This window comes from Physella acuta, unplaced genomic scaffold, assembly GCF_028476545.2.
Source record: "Physella acuta isolate Inbredline_101_S28 unplaced genomic scaffold, ASM2847654v3 ptg000063l, whole genome shotgun sequence".
Classification (NCBI taxonomy): domain Eukaryota; kingdom Metazoa; phylum Mollusca; class Gastropoda; family Physidae; genus Physella; species Physella acuta.
In genome coordinates, this window is record NW_026731583.1 from 1097524 (window position 1) to 1119227 (window position 21704).

Genomic DNA, 21704 nt, shown 5'->3' on the forward strand with positions numbered 1-21704 from the left:
TTTATTTAGCCTAAAAGCGCCCCCCTGCACCATCTTGATAAAAGTCACTAACGTATTTTACAGTTCAACAATCGTACAATACGTTTTAATACAATTGGTTTCTTTTAATAGTGGTAACGTTTATCGACTCAACAATCTAGTGTAAATTCTTCCGTTTTAAGTCTCGAAAAAGCGCCCCCCCCCCCCCCCCCCATCTAGGAAAAGCTTCAAAGCGGTTTTGCCGGTCACTGTTTCTTAAGAGTATATGTTTTACATTAAGAAATCAAGATAGAAAACAGTTAAATCAGTATGTAAATGCGTGTAGCCATTATATTTCTTAACTTAGACTTAGACAGTTTATAATTCAAAACTGCAGCATAAAATCAGCTTTAAAAATTTTTTCCCACCCCTTTTGGCGCCCCCATAGGGTCGGCGCCCGGGGCGGCCGCCCCCCCCGCCCCCCCCCCTAGCTACGCCTCTGGGTTTACCCACTACGGGATTAAACAAAGTTTAATTTTTAAAGTTTGTATGTTAATAATAGTTTATGGAAAAATAATAGCAAAGCAACTATTACCCCCCCCCCCCCTCCACCACTTTCTTAAACTTTTTACGACTTACCGAACAGATGATGTTTACAGATAAAGAGACAATTCGTTAGCTTTGGTAACTTTATTTATCAGTTTTGTTGTTATTTGTTTGTTACACAAATAAAGTTTTTTCTACATTTGAATCAACGCATACTAAAACATATTAAGATCTGAAAAAAGTACACATTTAAATGTTCAAAATAATAATTGCATGTAGATCTGAAATTTTAATGTTGAAATTTGAGAAAAAAAAAATGAAAATTGTATGTAGTAATTTTTAAATTAATATTACTAATAATTATTAATATTACTAATAAATCAAAATAAAACAATTACTGAACTTAGCCTTACGTGAATTCTATGCTTAACCCAAACGTGATTTTAAGTTAAGCCAAAAGTGAACTAAATTTAAACTAAAAGTGACTTTAATTTAAGCCAAAAGTGATTAAAATTTAACCCAAACGTGATTCAAATTTAAGACAAAGTGATTCAGATTAAGGCCAAACATAGCTCAAACTTAAGGCCAAGCATAGCTCAAACTTCAGGCCAAACATAGCTCAAACTTCAGGCCAAACATAGCTCAAACTTAAGCCAAATGTGACTCGCATGTTGAAGTTGAAACTATAAATATCTGGTCACTCGCAGACTTGTTGCAGTTGGTCGTGTGCAGCCAGCACTCATTGTCGTAGGTGTTACCGTCACTTCCACACACTGGACGATAACCCAACGGACACGGCAGATTCCCAGAACACCTGGCGTTCGGTGTCTTTACCGGGCACTCTCCAAGGTGTGCCATGGTGACCATCTTGTCAGCTGGCCGTCCGCAGTTGAAAGCATCGAGTCGACAGGTGTTGGGGTAGGTCTTACCGTCACTTCCACACACGGGATCGTAGACTTGTAAACAGACAATCTTCATACATGGGTCGGTCGGTCTTTTTGGCTGAATCTCCTTGCACGGCCCGTCGTGGGAAATGGTGACTTCTTTTACGTCCGAGTTCTTGCAGTTGGAGGCATGGAGCTGGCACTTGTTGGGGTATGTCTTGCCGTCGCTGCCACACACGGGCTGATAGACTTCTAGACAGACAGTCTGAGGACACGGGTCGCTGGGTTTGGTTGACTCAACGCACGGTCCGTCGTGGGAAACGGTGACTTCTTTGGCCTCCGCGTTCTGGCAGGAGGTGCTGCGTAACACGCAGTCGTTGGGGTACGTGCGGCCGTCAGTGCCGCAGACAGGCCTGTAGTCTGCTACACAGCTGCTGGGGCACATCTTCTCCTGCATGGGGACCGCTGGATAAGACCGTCACGTGAATTAGGCATTGGAATTATTAGTTTAATTACTTAAAAAAACAAGCTGCTTTAAAACTGATTGCTCTCGAATTTGCACTTGTGACTTTGAATAAAACATAAGTAGGATAAAACAAAACTAGGATAAACATGAGTAGGATAAAACAAAACAATAGAAATGAAAATTAGAGGGACCGAATGATTCTTCTATACTAAAAGTATGCTCAAGAGCTTAATGGTCGTCATAATTAACAACCGTTAATTAAACTTATAATTGCCTAGCTTATTTTTTTTTATTCATACCTGTTGCGCCTCTCCATGACAATTCGATCAACAGGAGAAACATCAGGCTCACTTGGGCTTTCTGTAGAGGTAAAATTGCATTGTCGTGGTGGGTGCTAAACTAAAACCAAGTAAAAATGTAATGTCGTGGTGGGTGCTAAACTAAACCCAAGTAAAATTGTATTGTCGTGGTGGGTGCTAAACTAAACCAAGTAAAATTGCATTGTCGTGGTGGGTGCTAAACTAAACCCAAGTAAAATTGTATTGTCGTGGTGGGTGCTAAACTAAACCAAGTAAAATTGCATTGTCGTGGTGGGTGCTAAACTAAACCCAAGTAAAATTGTAATGTTGTGGTGGGTGCTAAACTAAACCAAGTAAAATTGTAATGTCGTGGTGGGTGCTAAACTAAACCAAGTAAAATTATAATGTAGTGGTGGGTGCTAAACTAAACTCAGGTAACATTTTTTTCAAGATCTTTATAATCCCGTAATGGGCCGGAGTGGCCTAGCTGTAGAACGTTAGATTACTAACCCGATTACTAACCCGAAAGTCTTGAGTTCGAATCCTGGTTTAAGTCAGCAGAACGTGCCTGAGTCCACCCAGCTTTGCTATGTACCTAACTAATGCTAGGGAGAGTAGAGATGGCTGGTGACCACACTATACCTTCAAATGCCGAGGTCTGAGAAATAGTTGAACTCTTCTTCACCTGCCCTATGGACCGTTAGATTCTAAAAGGAAACTTTACTTTTTACCTTTTTAAGCTCCAGTACGAATGTATTATTTAACAAAATTGAAAGTTAGAGTTTAAAGTAACATTTGGTGTTTTCTATGTATGAAAATCGTTTACATTTTTATAATCGTTTTTTTATAGTTCTCAACGTCTGTTTGCTTGTTTGTTTATTTGTGGCAACTCATGTTATTCAATATTGACCCATATCTAATGTAGCAATTTCGTTCAAACGTTCCGGATACGTTTCGCTTCGACGACAATACAAGTCTATCTATTTATTAATTTAATTAGATGTTTCGTTAGTAATTAAAAATTAATTAACTTTTTTTAAAAACTAAGTGGAGATAACAAAATTAAATAACTCGATAGATTACTATTTTCAATAACTGACGAGGAGATAACTAGCTGGACCAAACTACTCAGGTGAGCTGTGGTTCATGCGAATGTTTACAATCGTAAAGCCGGGTCGAATTAGTGAAGGCTGTTAGGGGCAGATAATACAGTTTTTTTTAACGATTTGAAACAAATGGGAGGTAACAAAATAAAGACCTTGCTGTCGTCTGTAAACTAATAAATATGTTGACGGACGGCTGCTTTCACGGACAGATAATCGTCTTTTAAATATTGCGAGGTATTGATTGTGTTTTAAAGCAAATATTTGTAGTCTTGTCGACTTCATACGTTAGAAATTAATAAAAAGTAGAAAACAAAACAAATATAAAAACCTTTAAAGTAACAAGTTTTTAAATGCACTGAAAATAAGAAAATAAAACTGAATAGCTTCTGTTATATATAAAGCATTGGGACACTCATGAGATCTTTTATATGTTTCAACTTTATATATAAAAAAAATGTTTCAGCGACAAAATCTTTTATCAAAGAAAGAAAATTAGTTAAAGTTAAATTTTCTTATTTGCATTTGAAAGCTTTTACAATAAAGGTTTTTTAATTATTTTTTAAAATATTTATAAGTATTTGAACTTACATTCATTTTACTGAAGAGGCCGCTGTTCTTTACTAAAGTTTGAATGCTGTGTGCGGTAATCAAACAAACTTGATGGACGCTTAATACAAGTGGATGCCGCAGGAAACCTACAAGCCAATCACAACCTTCTTGAGTTAATCACACACCGAGTTCTATCGTAATATTAGGTGTTAACGTTACATGCAAGATAATGGGGTGTAGTGTTGTGTTGTTATTCTCTAAGTTAATTATACTTCATGTAGGCTTTTATTATAATATGTGTTAGATATAGATATGGATTTAAATTAAGGCCATTGTAAAAAAAATAAGGAAAGGGTATTGGTGTAAGAGGGTTGTCGAGAGAGATGATTAGAGAGACGAAGAGAGAGATCTACGCAGACAGAGACAGATGATTAGAGAGACAAGAGAGATACAGTTTAGATAAAAAGTGATACAGTGATGTTGAGAGAAAAAGATAAGACCTACACAGAGAGAGATAGAGGGGTTGAGAAAGGAAAGGAATGGCATTCCGTTTGTGTGAGAGATTTATAGAGCGAGAGAGAGAGAGAGACAAATAGAGAAAAAACTAAGTCCTGACAGTGACATTGAAGTTGTCACAGAAAATGTTTGACTGTTAATGATACGGATAAATGCAGATATTACATCAGTGATTGATCTGTTTATGTCATAACGATTACATTTTGGGAAACTGGTGTTAAAATGTAACACATTACAAGAGTTAAGACTCAGAGATTAATAGTGCGCTCACCAGCCTAGCCCCTCCCCACAACCTAAAGCCACAATGATTCTAAATTTACAATGTCTTTTAAAAAAATAATATAAAAATTTCAGCACGCATCTTCATAGTTTGAATAACCCAGCATTTATTTTCCATTTTCCAGGTTTGCTAAATCTACAACGATATGGTATTTGAATTTTAAATCTGGTACTTTCTCAGTAGTTGTATGTACATTTTATTAGCTCTATTAAAAGCTTACACACAAATATATTTCTGAAAAGATATAAGCTAATTCTAATGTTCATAAAAATAGTTTTCTGGATGCTTACTGCGTAATGTCACAGAGCTAAATTTAGTAAAATGTAAGCTTTGTGAGAATATTGAGATTGGAAATGGAAAATCGTATTCCCACGGGAAACAAGGAGATTCTCGTATATTTTAAATTACATGTAATTCAGCCACAGGTAGGTAATCATATGTTGTTATAGAAAAGCACAGGTGGGTTTGAATTCAAACGATATAAAGCAGGTAAGTATTAATTATGAATAGATGATAGCTAATTACCTGAATAATAATTGACAATATAATTGCAGGTGGTGATAAAATGTATGCTTCGTTACCTGGTCTTACCTGTAAAATAAGTTCCAGGATGATTCAACTTTCATACGCTTTCTAGACGGCGTGGTCTAGAGGTACAGCGCTAGACTACTTTACTGGCCCTATGCAGTGGCGTAGGCGGGGGGGGGGGGGTAAGGGGGGGTTCATAACCCCCCATAGACCCCTCGGTATATATATATAAAGTATGAGGGGGGTGCCAATCGAAAGTTTGAGGGGGGGGGGTGCAAATCGAAAGTTTGAGGGGGGGTGCAAATCGAAAGTTTGAGGGGGGGGGGTGCAAATCGAAAGTTTGAGAGGGGGTGCAAATCGAAAGTTTGAGAGGGGGTGCAAATTGAAAGTTTGTCCCCGGGTAAAAATTGGACCCCCCCCCTTGAGACGATCCTGGCTACGCCACTGGCCCTATGGACCGTATGGATCGAAAAGGGAACTTTACTTTCTACATGCCCCCCCCCCCAATAGAAAAGTGAAACATTTAGGTTTTGAGAATTAAAAAAATTTAAAGCACAATAGTTGTGATGGATTGGTAACAGGTGAACCACGAACTTGATTATAGGTTTGTATAAAAATAGTAAAAATAAATTAGTACATTTTAAAAATCTGGGTTGATTTAGTTAAAATCAATATGGTTATAAAAACATGAATGTTTGATTTTTGACCGACTTACTTGAAATTTGATGTTTAAGTATTTTTAGTAAATAAACACAATTTAAATAAAGCGGGAGTGGTCTCCCCTAAACTTTCTCGATGTTACTTATATAAGTCTACGGGGATGGCAACTCGGTATAAAAACATGGATTTTAATAAATGTTTAATTATATAAACTTTTAAAATATAATATAATCTCGTAGAAAATAAGAATTTCGCACCAAGTGAACAGCCTAAAGTACTACTTCCGGTCAACGGAAATTTCTCAAAATGTTACAGAAGGCAGAAATAGATTTTATATTTATATGTTAAATTTCGTTTAAACAGTTCTCAAGTTGTATGAAAAACTAAACGAAGACTAAGTTCTTCTTCCGGTTACCGGAAATCGCTGAAATGTTGGTACAGGACTACAAATTTAATATAATACTTATGTATGAAATTTCATGAACCCAACTGTAACGATACTCAAGTTATCGTGTTCACAGATATACACACACACGCACGAAAACACACACACACACACACTGACACACACACTGACACACACACACGGACAAAATTGCAAAACTAAGTATTTTGCGAGATTTGTAAAAATTTGGATTTCAATTTTTGCAATATTACAATAGTTCCTTTATACTGAGTATACGAGAAATACAAAAAAACAATTTGTTTGTCGTACGAAAGTGAAATTCAAGTTATACATTAGGCTAGTTAAAAATAAAAAAATAAACGGAAATGTAGTCTTAATATTTAAAAATTATTTTCAAGCTCTTTGAATTGGCAGCTTCTAAAATAAAGATTCGAAAAATTATAAATTTTCATTTTTTTTTCGACTTTTTTTTTTCTACATTTTTTTACGGCCGCTTAGTTTGCAATATCTTGAAAACACGGGTTTTTTTTTAATCTGTCAAAAACATGATCGATCCCAACTCGTCAAACTCGACCGTCTACAAAAGTTTGGAAACTTCAGAACTTTGATTTAGATTACGTCCTTGATTTTTTAAGGGAACCCAATGCTTAGACAGATTTGTAAACCACAGCTACAATGTTCGACCATATGTAAGGCGTTGGACAGTTAAATTCTGGAAGGACATAAAAGCAATATCTACTTTGTTTCATTTTGTAGGGGGGGGGGGCGTAATTTTAGGATCATATAGAGGTTTAAGATCAAAGGTAGGAGAAAGGTCGTACTCTGGCAAGGGTTTTAGCAAAAGTCATGTTATCAGTGTTTCTTCCAGACTTTTTTCTCCGGGGGGGGGGCACTTGAAATTTTCGGGTGGGGGGGGGGGGCGGTAGACTTTCTTTGGGGGGGGGGGGCGGACAGTGTTAAAAGTATATATTTTCTATATGAATTATATAAATTTCATTTCGTTCGGGGGGGGGGGGTGGTAAAATTTTTTCGAGGGGTGGGCTTTTCCCCCTCGAAGAGATGCCTGGAAGAAACTCTGCATGTTATACATTTACAAGGTAAAGAGTAACGACACATGGGAAATGTGTGTGTGTGTGGGGGGGGGGGGTGAAGTTGAAGGTGACAGGCAAGTTTTGAGTGAATGGTGTACCTGGTTGTTGGTTGTGTGGTTGCGTGATGTAGTTGCGGGGTGTGGTTGTGTAGCGTGGTGTGGATGTGTACAAGCGCTCTTCCACAGACGTTCTGCTATTAAATGAACGGGTCACGGGATGAAACATAAAAGATTCCGACACAAACAAAACGAAATTAAGTTTATTAGTTTGTATAAAATGTATACATTATTTGTATTCAAATTTTACATCCCCAAACAGTAGTAAAACTCATGATTCGTCCACTTTAAAAACATAAATAGCATACGACATAGGTTTATAAAATGAAATAATTGTTTCTATCATTGTTGTTTCCATTAACTTTCTTGAGACAAATGCTTTGATTTTTGTTGATTTCGTTTTGTTGTGCTAAGAAAAACATCAATTTAAAATTAAAGAAACGGAAAAAGAAAATAATAAGAAATCAATAATAACTGAATTGTAAAATATTTTGTTGTTGAATTTTTGTTTTTATTTTATATACAATATTATATGCTTTGACTTCTGTTTGTAACAGGTTTATTAGAGAAATTAATTTATACGACTAATGTTAGGATTATTATAAGAATTAAATAAATGTTTCCCTTCTTCTCTATAACCCACCCACACACAAAAATTACCATGTAGTGCATTTTGAACATTGGTATAGTTATAATTATGTTTTACATGTGTTTAATTAAAGATGATTTTCCGGAAGTCATTGTGTAAAAACAAATTTAAGAAGATAAATGAATTAGCAACGAGCATTTAAATGCACTGAAAATTTAAAAATAAAACTAGTTTGCTTTCTTCCATAAAAGTTTTTGTCGCTAACATATGTAAAAGATCTCATGGCTAATTAAACATCTAATTAAATTAAAAATAGATAAACTTGTATTGTCATCGAAATGGAACGCATCTGAAAAGTTTAAACGAAATCCGTGCATTAAAATTGTGGTCAAAATTAAGTTACAAGATTTGCCACAAAACAAACAAACAAACAACAAACACACAACCAAACAAACAAACAACCAAACATACAAACAAACAAACAATCAAACAAACAAACAATCAAACAAACAAACAAACAAACAAGCAAACGAACGAAGGAACAAACAAGCAAACAAACAAACACAAACAAACAAGTAAACAAACAAACTAACCAAACAGATGCTGCGAAGTAAATAAAAGCATGTAAAAACAAGAAATTACTTAACAAAATATGCAGTTTTTAAACATGTTATGAAGAAATCTCTGTGAAATCTCACCTCATCTAAACGTTGAGTAGCCAGAGCGCCAAGCTGAACGTCAGTATATGACGTGAGCAGAGGTTGACATCTTTGCTGAAAGGAGTTAGCCAGCGCACTGCGATGTTGGAATCGTGTTATAGGAATAAACAACTTTTTAAAAAACTACATTTTATAGGAATAAACAACTTTTTAAAAAACTACATTTTATAGGAATAAACAACTTTTTAAAAAACTACATTTTATAGGAATAAACAACTTTTTAAAAAACTACATTTTATAGGAATAAACAACTTTTTAAAAAACTACATTTTATAGGAATAAACAACTTTTTAAAAAACTACATTTTATAGGAATAAACAACTTTTTAAAAAACTACATTTTATAGGAATAAACAACTTTTTAAAAAACTACATTTTATAGGAATAAACAACTTTTTAAAAAACTACATTTTATAGGAATAAACAACTTTTTAAAAAACTACATTTTATAGGAATAAACAACTTTTTAAAAAACTACATTTTATAGGAATAAACAACTTTTTAAAAAACTACATTTTATAGGAATAAACAACTTTTTAAAAAACTACATTTTATAGGAATAAACAACTTTTTAAAAAACTACATTTTATAGGAATAAACAACTTTTTAAAAAACTACATTTTATAGGAATAAACAACTTTTTAAAAAACTACATTTTATAGGAATAAACAACTTTTTAGAAAACTACATTTTTACTGGACAAACATATTCTTAGTGCTAGCCTTCACTGAAACAGGCCAGCTCTACTTCATCTGCTACACTATTAGCCATGTAAAATAGGTTAACAATAATTCGTTATTTTATTTCAGTTTAATTGAAGTTTAACTTTCATAACATTTTTATTCGAGCATTTTTTAAAGTTTTAATAAGTCTTTTTATACCAAAGTAAAAGTTTTAATATCGGTTTTTATATAGACATCTGATATAATGTTTTTTTAACTGCGAATATTTTCAAATCAATTAGAAATTGCATAAAAGTTTGTTTTATATTCTGTTTTTGACAAATTTAAATATCAGGGTTCTATGGCCTGCGAATATGTTTCTTTGTCAATAGCATTTAAACATTCTTTTTAATGTTTTATTTTATTTGTTTTATTTGCAATAAATAGCTTTCATGTTGAAATTATTAGCAATTAACAGTTCTTAAACTATGTTCATGCACTTTTAAGTTATGAATTTTATAAATATATCTACATTTTTTTCAATTAAATATTATTTAAAAATCCTAGCCTAGTAATAATTTATAGAATGACTAATAGAAAGCAATAATTACTCCGGTGTTAAATAAAACTTAAAAAAAATGCTTTTAAATAATAAGCTGGTACCTGCATTATTACGTGTAGTTAGCGTACGAGCTTTCTTGCACAGTCCATAATGCTTGTTATTGCACGAATCGATGTACCAGCTATCTGATTACAGATAGAATATTATATAGATTGTTACAATATATCAGATAGAATATTATATAGATTATTACAATATATCAGATAGAATATTATATATATATATTGTTACAATATATCAGATAGAATATTATATATATTGTTACAATATATCAGATAGAATATTATATAAATTGTTACAATATATCAGATAGAATAGAGAGATTTAAAACTACTATAGGACGACGTGGTCTAGAGGACCAGGAACATTTTGAGTTAGAAACCCTGGCTCGCGAGCATAGATCTTCTCATGGGCAATTTTGTGAAGCACTGGAGGAAGCTAAACTCTGGCGGCTTCCTTTGTAGTCAGCGGATTATAACATGGGTGAGATGAAAAGTTATCGTATGTGGTCTAGACTTATTACAAGGATGAGATGAAAAGTTATCGTATGTGGTCTAGGCTTATTAAAAGGATGAAAAGTCATCGTATGTGGTCTAGGCTTATAACATGGGTGGGATGAAAAGTTATCGTATGTGGTCTAGGCTTATAACATGGGTGGGATGAAAAGTTATCGTATGTGGTCTAGGCTTATAACATGGGTGGGATGAAAAGTTATCGTATGTGGTCTAGGCTTATTAAAAGGATGAAAAGTCATCGTATGTGGTCTAGGCTTATAACATGGGTGGGATGAAAAGTTATCGTATGTGGTCTAGGCTTATAACATGGGTGGGATGAAAAGTTATCGTATGTGGCCTAGGCTTATAACATGGGTGGGATGAAAAGTTATCGTATGTGGTCTAGGTTTATAACATGGTTGGGATGAAAAGTTATCGTATGTGGCCTAGGCTTATAACATGGGTGGGATGAAAAGTTATCGTATGTGGTCTAGGCTTATAACATGGGTGGGATGAAAAGTTATCGTATGTGGTCTAGGCTTATAACATGGGTGAGATGAAAAGTCATCGTATGTGGTCGAGGCTTATAACATGGGTGGGATGAAAAGTTATCGTATGTGGTCTAGGCTTATAACATGGGTGAGATGAAAAGTTATCGTATGTGGTCTAGGCTTATAACATGGGTGGGATGAAAAGTTATCGTATGTGGTCTAGGCTTATAACATGGGTGGGATGAAAAGTTATCGTATGTGGCCTAGGCTTATAACATGGGTGGGATGAAAAGTTATCGTATGTGGTCTAGGCTTATAACATGAGTGGGATGAAAAGTTATCGTATGTGGTCTAGGCTTATAACATGGAAGGGATGAAAAGTCATCGTATGTGGTCGAGGCTTATAACATGGGTGGGATGAAAAGTCATCGTATGTGGTCTAGGCTTATAATATGGATGGGATGAAAAGTCATCGTATGTGGTCGAGGCTTATAACATGGGTGGGATGAAAAGTTATCGTATGTGGTCTAGGCTTATAACATGGTGAGATGAAAAGTTATCGTATGTGGTCTAGGCTTATAACATGAGTGGGATGAAAAGTTATCGTATGTGGTCTAGGCTTATAACATGGGAGGGATGAAAAGTCATCGTATGTGGTCGAGGCTTATAACATGGGTGGGATGAAAAGTCATCGTATGTGGTCTAGGCTTATAACATGGATGGGATGAAAAGTCATCGTATGTGGTCGAGGCTTATAACATGGGTGGGATGAAAAGTTATCGTATGTGGTCTAGGCTTATAACATGGGTGGGATGAAAAGTTATCGTATGTGGCCTAGGCTTATAACATGGGTGGGATGAAAAGTTATCGTATGTGGTCTAGGCTTATAACATGAGTGGGATGAAAAGTTATCGTATGTGGTCTAGGCTTATAACATGGGAGGGATGAAAAGTCATCGTATGTGGTCGAGGCTTATAACATGGGTGGGATGAAAAGTCATCGTATGTGGTCTAGGCTTATAACATGGATGGGATGAAAAGTCATCGTATGTGGTCGAGGCTTATAACATGGGTGGGATGAAAAGTTATCGTATGTGGTCTAGGCTTATAACATGGGTGGGATGAAAAGTTATCGTATGTGGCCTAGGCTTATAACATGGGTGGGATGAAAAGTTATCGTATGTGGTCGAGGCTTATAACATGGGTGGGATGAAAAGTTATCGTATGTGGTCTAGGCTTATAACATGGGTGGGGTGAAAAGTTATCGTATGTGGCCTAGGCTTATAACATGGGTGAGATGAAAAGTTATCGTATGTGGTCTAGGCTTATAACATGGTGAGATGAAAAGTTATCGTATGTGGCCTAGGCTTATAACATGGGTGGGATGAAAAGGTATCGTATGTGGTCTAGGCTTATAACATGGTGAGATGAAAAGTTATCGTATGTGGTCTAGGCTTATAACATGAGTGGGATGAAAAGTTATCGTATGTGGTCTAGGCTTATAACATGGGAGGGATGAAAAGTCATCGTATGTGGTCGAGGCTTATAACATGGGTGGGATGAAAAGTCATCGTATGTGGTCTAGGCTTATAACATGGATGGGATGAAAAGTCATCGTATGTGGTCGAGGCTTATAACATGGGTGGGATGAAAAGTTATCGTATGTGGTCTAGGCTTATAACATGGGTGGGATGAAAAGTTATCGTATGTGGCCTAGGCTTATAACATGGGTGGGATGAAAAGTTATCGTATGTGGTCTAGGCTTATAACATGAGTGGGATGAAAAGTTATCGTATGTGGTCTAGGCTTATAACATGGGAGGGATGAAAAGTCATCGTATGTGGTCGAGGCTTATAACATGGGTGGGATGAAAAGTCATCGTATGTGGTCTAGGCTTATAACATGGATGGGATGAAAAGTCATCGTATGTGGTCGAGGCTTATAACATGGGTGGGATGAAAAGTTATCGTATGTGGTCTAGGCTTATAACATGGGTGGGATGAAAAGTTATCGTATGTGGCCTAGGCTTATAACATGGGTGGGATGAAAAGTTATCGTATGTGGTCGAGGCTTATAACATGGGTGGGATGAAAAGTTATCGTATGTGGTCTAGGCTTATAACATGGGTGGGGTGAAAAGTTATCGTATGTGGCCTAGGCTTATAACATGGGTGAGATGAAAAGTTATCGTATGTGGTCTAGGCTTATAACATGGTGAGATGAAAAGTTATCGTATGTGGCCTAGGCTTATAACATGGGTGGGATGAAAAGTTATCGTATGTGGTCTAGGCTTATAACATGGGTGAGATGAAAAGTTATCGTATGTGGTCTAGGCTTATAACATGGGTGGGATGAAAAGTTGTCGTATGTGGTCTAGGCTTATAACAAGGATGAGATGAAAAGTCATCGTATGTGGTCTAGGCTTATTACATGGTGGGATGAAAAGTTATCGTATGTGGTCTAGGCTTATAACATGGGTGGGATGAAAAGTTATCGTATGTGGTCTAGGCTTATAACATGGGTGAGATGAAAAGTTATCGTATGTGGTCTAGGCTTATAACATGGGTGAGATGAAAAGTTATCGTATGTGGTCTAGGCTTATAACATGGTGAGATGAAAAGTTATCGTATGTGGCCTAGGCTTATAACATGGGTGGGATGAAAAGTTATCGTATGTGGTCTAGGCTTATAACATGGGTGAGATGAAAAGTTATCGTATGTGGTCTAGGCTTATAACATGGGTGGGATGAAAAGTTGTCGTATGTGGTCTAGGCTTATAACAAGGATGAGATGAAAAGTCATCGTATGTGGTCTAGGCTTATTACATGGTGGGATGAAAAGTTATCGTATGTGGTCTAGGCTTATAACATGGGTGGGATGAAAAGTTATCGTATGTGGTCTAGGCTTATAACATGGGTGAGATGAAAAGTTATCGTATGTGGTCTAGGCTTATAACATGGGTGGGATGAAAAGTTATCGTATGTGGTCTAGGTTTATAACATGGGTGGGATGAAAAGTTGTCGTATGTGGTCTAGGCTTATAACAAGGATGAGATGAAAAGTCATCGTATGTGGTCTAGGCTTATTACATGGTGGGATGAAAAGTTATCGTATGTGGTCTAGGCTTATAACATGGGTGGGATGAAAAGTTATCGTATGTGGTCTAGGCTTATAACATGGGTGGGATGAAAAGTTATCGTATGTGGTCGAGGCTTATAACATGGGTGGGATGAAAAGTTATCGTATGTGGTCTAGGCTTATAACATGGTGGGATGAAAAGTTATCGTATGTGGTCTAGGCTTATAACATGGGTGGGATGAAAAGTTATCGTATGTGGTCTAGGCTTATAACATGGGTGAGATGAAAAGTCATCGTATGTGGTCGAGGCTTATAACAAGGATGAGATGAAAAGTCATCGTATGTGGTCGAGGCTTATAACATGGGTGGGATGAAAAGTTATCGTATGTGGTCTAGGCTTATAACATCGGTGAGATGAAAAGTTATCGTATGTGGTCTAGGCTTATAACATGGTGGGATGAAAAGTTATCGTATGTGGTCTAGGCTTATAACATGGGTGAGATGAAAAGTTATCGTATGTGGTCTAGGCTTATAACATGGTGGGATGAAAAGTTATCGTATGTGGTCTAGGCTTATAACATGGGTGGGATGAAAAGTTATCGTATGTGGTCTAGGCTTATAACATGGGTGAGATGAAAAGTCATCGTATGTGGTCGAGGCTTATAACAAGGATGAGATGAAAAGTCATCGTATGTGGTCGAGGCTTATAACATGGGTGGGATGAAAAGTTATCGTATGTGGTCTAGGCTTATATCATGGGTGAGATGAAAAGTTATCGTATGTGGTCTAGGCTTATAACATGGTGGGATGAAAAGTTATCGTATGTGGTCTAGGCTTATAACATGGGTGAGATGAAAAGTTATCGTATGTGGTCTAGGCTTATAACATGGTTGGATGAAAAGTTATCGTATGTGGTCTAGGCTTATAACATGGGTGGGATGAAAAGTTATCGTATGTGGTCGAGGCTTATAACATGGGTGGGATGAAAAGTTATCGTATGTGGTCTAGGCTTATAACATGGGTGGGATGAAAAGTTATCGTATGTGGTCTAGGCTTATAACATGGGTGGGATGAAAAGTTATCGTATGTGGTCAGTGGCTTATAACATGGGTGAGATGAAAAGTTATCGTATGTGGTCTAGGCTTATAACATTGGTGGGATGAAAAGTTATCGTATGTGGTCAGTGGCTTATAACATGGGTGAGATGAAAAGTTATCTTATGTGGTCTAGGCTTATAACATGAGTGAGATAAAAAGTCATCGTATGTGGTCTAGGCTTATAACATGGGTGGGATGAAATATTGGAGTCATAACAATATTCAGGTCTGCCAGGCGAATGATTATTTTGTGATGCGGTGTGAGAGTGTTAATGACAGCAAGAGTGAAAATTGAGAGAGAGAGAGAGAGAGAGAGAAAGAGAGAGAAAGAGAGAGAGACACAAAGACCAGAATACTGTTTTATCACATTATAAATTGACAAATCTGTTTGTTATAAAACCATGATATTCATGAACTACTGGATAAGACTAATTGACACCATCATGTTCATGAAGTACTGTTGATGTCTTATAAACGCCATGGTATTCATAATGTACTGGATAAGTCTTATAAACACAATTGTATTCGCGACGAGCTGTTGAAGTTTTATGAACAGTGAAGTTGATACACACGAAGTATTAACATTTTAGATGTCGGCCTTTTGTTATAAGAAATATAAGCCGGTGGTTACATAAAGATCAAATCCTAACGGCTAATTAATGTATAATTAAAATTAAACAAACAAGACTTGACCTAATGTGTCATAAACTGACACGCATTCTTGTCTATCTGGCTCGGGCTGACCAACGTCCCATCTTGTTAAATTGACTTTAGTACCATCAACCCATCTGTAAAATGTGAACCATCATTTATGTTGAAATATCATTTTTACAGAGTGAATCATTGGAAAAATCCGCCCAAACTTATAATACGCATACTCAACTGTTTTTCAATATTTAATATAAGGATTATTGAATAGCTGAGAGAAACATGCGACATACACACCTCCAGAGTGTATTAGTTTGTGTCTTATGAAGACCTATCCATGTTATCTCACCAGCTCTCAGAATCTTTAGTGGATAGAAGAAACATGATCAGTATTTCAATTTAAGATTCGTCAAATACATGAAACTCTTTAACAAGAATGTATATATCTGTTAGTGCACTATTGAAAACGGATACAACATTTACTTTCAACAAGACATTAAAACTGAGCGTGGATTCATTAAGGCTGCATTGATATAACGGTATAAGTACCTGACTAGTTAGAAAAGTAATCTCTTCTTCTGAATGTAAACTTGCTAAATTGGCCCCGAACGCTGAACACCTTTTTTGGGCTTCTGACCAAGGTATTGAACTCTTGTGAACGTAGTAGCAGTTTTGTGTGAATCTAAACCAATTCCTATTCGGACACTCTAGAGTTAGATGTACATACATTTATTCAATTAATTTACATCCATTATATTTATATTAATTTTTTATTGATCTGTGTTAGGTAATGCCACTTATTACTATTGTCTAATTAGCGTTATCAACATGCATTCTAATATTTCATTGTTATGCTTAGTGTTTACACGACAATATAAAATATTGTTTTTATCTAACAGTTAACCTATAAGAGAAGATAGAAGTATAGAAAATATACCAACCATTGCACGATCACACATTGAGTTGGAAACGTATATCAGTCTTTACCTGAGCTTCCATTATCGAAAGTCGCTGGTGGAACGTTTTTCTCGCATAAGCCGTAGAGCTTAGTATTGCAGGGATAATCATGCCAAACAGCTATTAAAAAACATGTATTAAACCCGTACTTAAATGCATTCTATCGCATTGTTTTATATCAGCAATTGGGACAGGTAGGATGCGAAACGAATTTGCAATTTTCCTGTACATAAGCATAAAAAACTGACGACTACAACACAGAAAAGATGCTAACGGTGTAGACATGCACTAGACAATAGTTATTTGAATTTTTTTAAAAGAGTAATGTAATCGAAAACCTATATTCCAGCTTAGTGGTCGCGAAAAACCCAACAATATATGGGTTTTTGTTTTTTAAAGCAACGTTGAGGTCGAATTGTGGAGCGTTCGTATGTTGACACCAAATTTCCGAGTTCAATTCTTGGGATCGAGTCCGTACGACTTCTCCGAGTTCAGCCGAATATGACCTCTGACTAACGTTAGGCGGCTGGGATATAACGATGACCACTCTATCCCTTCATCTGCCGAGGTCTATAAAGCAGGCGAACTCTACTTCACCTTGCGTAATGGACCGTAATGTTCCCAACGTTTTTCACGTTTTAATGTGCAGTTTTAGACGAGACAATGAATAATCAAGAGCCGCTCATTTTAATTCGCTGACCACTGTTTATGAAGGGTTAATATGATCAACAGTTAGCCCTTTCGCAATGAACTTTTCTTGACATAATTTAGATATATAGATGAAGTGATTATGTGGTCAGCAGTTCGCCCTTCCGACTTTACTTATCTTGATTTATAACAAGGACACAGACACATAATTGTCTTGGTGACGTTCCACAGACTGGAACTTTAGATATTAAAACGTATAATCGTAAGCTCTGCCCCTCCACCACACCGTTCCCTACCTGTATGGTATGTTGCGGCACAATCTTCTCTCTCTCTGGGCACGTCGGGTTCCAACTTAGTCAACTGGACTTTAGTCTTATCAACCCATCTGGTCAAAAGATTAAACATTGAGACAGACTTATCAACCCATCTGGTCAAAAGATTAAACATTGAGATAGGCTTATCTACCCATCTGATCAAAAGATTAAACATTGAGATAGGCTTATCTACCCATCTGATCAAAAGATTAAACATTGAGATAGGCTTATCTACCCATCTGATCAACTGGACTTTAGTCTTATCAACCCATCTGGTCAAAAGATTAAACATTGAGACAGGCTTATCAACCCATCTGGTCAAAAGATTAAACATTGAGACAGGCTTATCAACCCATCTGGTCAAAAGATTAAACATTGAGACAGGCTTATCAACCCATCTGGTCAAAAGATTAAACATTGAGACAGGCTTATCAACCCATCTGGTCAAAAGATTAAACATTGAGACAGACTTATCAACCCATCTGGTCAAAAGATGAAACATTGAGACAGTCTTATCAACCCTTCTGTTCAAAAGATTAAACATTGAGAAAATTTTAAACAATCAAGAACACTATTTTATTTAAGTTAACCTTATTATATTTTTGTAATGCAAATAGACTTTAACGAAATCATTGTATTAAAGTAATGTTAAAGTAAAAAACTAAGATACCTCCAAGCGTCGAAAGATGATAGCTTATAGAATCCGATCCACATTGTTTGAAATTTCCCATTCAACTACAGAGTCAAAATAAATGACATTTATTTTAATCAATTAAAAAAGATGATCACGTTTAACTTTTTAACTTATGAATTTTTTTCTTTACTCTAACGCTCATTCCTTTCTTCTAGTTTGGTCAAGTTTTCAAAAAATGCGTCACATAATTAAAGCAAGATTTATAAGTATATATTTTTACCTAAAATGTAATAAATCTTATTCTTACTTCACCACAATGTATAAGCCATCTTTTTTTTTAAAAATGTCTTACTTTACTTGTTAATAATATTTTAGTCTTCTCACTAGAATGCTTAAGAAATCTTTTAATTTTACACACCTGGGTGTGTTAGAAATCTTTTTTCGATTTTCATCTTAATCTTTCAAAAATCGTTTAATATTCCTCACCTCAATATAATAGGCATTGTTTCATGACCTTACCTATATGTTTCAGAAATGTCTCACATTTGAGTTCAATATATGTTGTAATTTTCCGCACTTGAATATTTTATAAATCTTTTTATTTTTTCACCTGAATGTGTGAAAAATCTTTTAATTTTCCTCACCAGAATGGGATGGAAATTATGACCTAAATATTTCCGAACTATCTCACCGTTTTGTTTAAGAACTTTATTTCATCCTGTGAGCTTAAACTGGCGAGGTTAGCTCCAAAGTTTGAGCAATAGTTCTGGGCCACCGCCCACACAGACTGACTCTGATAAATGTGGTAACAGTGTGTCTCAGATTCGATCCAATCGCTGTTCGGACATGCTATTGCTGAAAAAATGAAGTTTATTAATGAGTACAATATTTGCTTAATTACCAGCCTAGGATAACAGCCTAATCGTAAAATTGCAAACACATACAGTAATAGAAAATTAAATAAAAAGAAGCATAATGTAAAACAGTGCAACAAAATGCATAGTCTCTAGTATGCACTATATATTTCAACTATATTATATATTTCTACAAGATTTCACTAAAAGGCTTAGCATATAAAATTATTTTTTTTTAAAACAACACTAATGTTTCACTTAGAAACAATTCAATAAAGTAACGCAATAAATTATTTATACAACATTCAAAAGGCATTTGAGTAAATATTTGTATATGAAAAATTAAAACACCAGAATAGTATGCAAAATCACTAGTTTGAAAATAATTTTAAGCAAATAATAATATTCAAAGCTAAAGTAATAAAATTGTATCATAAAGATAAAATGAGAAAGTAAATATTTTGAAAAATTATAGCACCACCAGTTTATCTTTGTTTCTATACAGTCACAAACGTATATATATATATATATATATATATATATATATATATATATATATATATATATATATATATATATATATATATATATATATATATATATTGATACAACATTTTTAAATATGTTCTTACCTCCATCTATAAGCCGTATATTCACAGCAGAAATACAAACAATCAATGTCATCATTGCTTTCATCGTTTTCGTTCTGTTGTTGTCCATTATTATTTTGTTAAAAGAAGACAATCAATTAGAAATGTATATCCGTCTTACAAAATTTAATACTAACAATTACTGCGGTGAATCCACACAAATGGAGGACTCTTTAAAATACAGGTAAGGTTACGACCGTAGATCTTCGACTAGAGTGACACAGGTCTGAATTTAGCTCTTAAGCTAAACACGTCTTCTTCATAGCAGAGGTGTAGCAACCCATTACCTGGGCGAACTTTCAAGTTTGCGCCCCCACACATATTTAAATATTTATTGACGTTAGCGAAAAAGCACCCCTCCTCTTACCGTTGATATTTTTTCTCGTATTATAAAATCAACGTAGAAAGCCGTCAGTAGAACCAAGTTGCTTTCCATTTCCTTAAGTTAGACTGTAATGCAGCTTAGAAAAAGCTTTTTATCTTATGTTTCTACCCGATTTGGCGTCCCCACCTGCCCTCCCCTAGCTACACCTCTGGTCTATATGTCAAGATATCCAAATTAAAAAAAACGGGAGGTAGAAGCAGAGGCGCAGCGACCCTTCCCGGCGCCCGGGGACAAACTTTCAATTTGGCGCCCCCTAGGGATCAAATTTTCAATTCCTTAACTTTTCGATTTGCAACCCCCTCAACTTTTCAATTTACACCCCCCCCCTCAAACTGCAAAAATGCAGCTAAATTGACATTTTAACTTGTTTTTACAACCCATTTTTGAGCCCCCTAAGGTCGGCGCCCGGGGACATGTGTCCCCCCCCCTGCCCCCCCTTGCAAGTAGGTCACAACTTTCGTTTTCATACTTGCCAGCTAGAATTAAAAAGATATTTTCGCTATTGTTACTTCAAATCGTTAACAATTATAACTATACTCATACTCATATAGGATGTATTTCGAAAAATCTTTGTGATTTTATTAAAATCATGAAGCAAGGCCTAAACACAGCCGTCACATTAATCTAGTTCGGAATTTAATATCTCCTTGGCTAACAAGATTTCGAACTTAAAGTGAAAGAGAACGAGATTTACTATCCCTATAGCAGAAACTGATTACATTTGTCGCACAACCACACATTTGTCGCACAACCACACATTTGTCGCACAACCACCCATTTGTCGCGCAACCACCCATTTGTCGCACAACCACACATTTGTCGCACAACCACACATTTGTCGCACAACCACCCATTTGTCGCACAACCACACATTTGTCGCACAACTACCCATTTGTCGCACAACCACACCTTGTCGACCAACCACACATTTGTCGCACAACCACCCATTTGTCGACCAACCACACGTTTGCAACGAGTGGTTAACTTTGATAAAAAAAACACACAACACTTTTCATACAGTAAGTTTTCAAAACGGAAGTATCACAGAACCTCAGATAACATAGACACATCCAGATAAAACCTACATACAGACATACAAGTGACAACACCTATACACATAAACACAATCACGGCTGTATATTTGGAGTTTTTATTTGTTTTATTTTAAAGTACTTACGATACCATCTTCTTGCGTTGAGCAGTTGTGTCGAATTTTGTCTTGAGTAGGACGATCTCATTTGAAAAAAACAACCATGTCATGGATAATGTGATTTGTTGTTGAGACCTATAGAGGAAATCTAGCACTTTAACCACGCATATTTGGGGACAAAAACTAAGCTGGTAATTATATACATAATAGTTAGCTTCATAAGATAGATTTGTCTTGAGACTTGTGTATGGATACATACGTCATTGTCTGTGTGTACGTCTGTGCAGTAGTGTAGCGAGGGAGGGAGGGGGGGGAGGCGGGGGGCGGTGGGGGAACATATGTCCCCGGGCGCCAACCTCAGGGGGCGCCAAAA

At 35.9% G+C, this 21704-nt stretch overlaps 2 protein-coding genes across 2 annotated transcripts; both read right to left on the reverse strand.

Annotated features, from left to right (window-relative positions):
- Positions 1-679: 679 nt before the first annotated feature.
- On the reverse strand, positions 680-3920 carry LOC131950899 (four-domain proteases inhibitor-like). The gene is made up of 3 exons (XM_059313106.1): positions 3848-3920; positions 2154-2214; positions 680-1853 (listed from the first exon to the last, which is right to left on the reverse strand). The coding sequence occupies exons 1-3, from the start codon at positions 3851-3853 to the stop codon at positions 1153-1155; spliced, it is 768 nt and encodes a 255-aa protein (XP_059169089.1). The 5' UTR covers positions 3854-3920; the 3' UTR covers positions 680-1152.
- Positions 3921-7605: 3685 nt separating this feature from the next.
- On the reverse strand, positions 7606-21426 carry LOC131949736 (C-type mannose receptor 2-like). Its single transcript, XM_059311608.1, has 12 exons — positions 21359-21426; positions 19779-19852; positions 18984-19147; positions 18329-18393; positions 17641-17729; positions 16727-16816; positions 16289-16446; positions 16037-16101; positions 15785-15879; positions 9978-10061; positions 8633-8729; positions 7606-7754 (listed from the first exon to the last, which is right to left on the reverse strand). The coding sequence occupies exons 1-11, from the start codon at positions 21364-21366 to the stop codon at positions 8638-8640; spliced, it is 984 nt and encodes a 327-aa protein (XP_059167591.1). The 5' UTR covers positions 21367-21426; the 3' UTR covers positions 7606-7754; positions 8633-8637.
- Between the last annotated feature and the right edge of the window lie 278 nt (positions 21427-21704).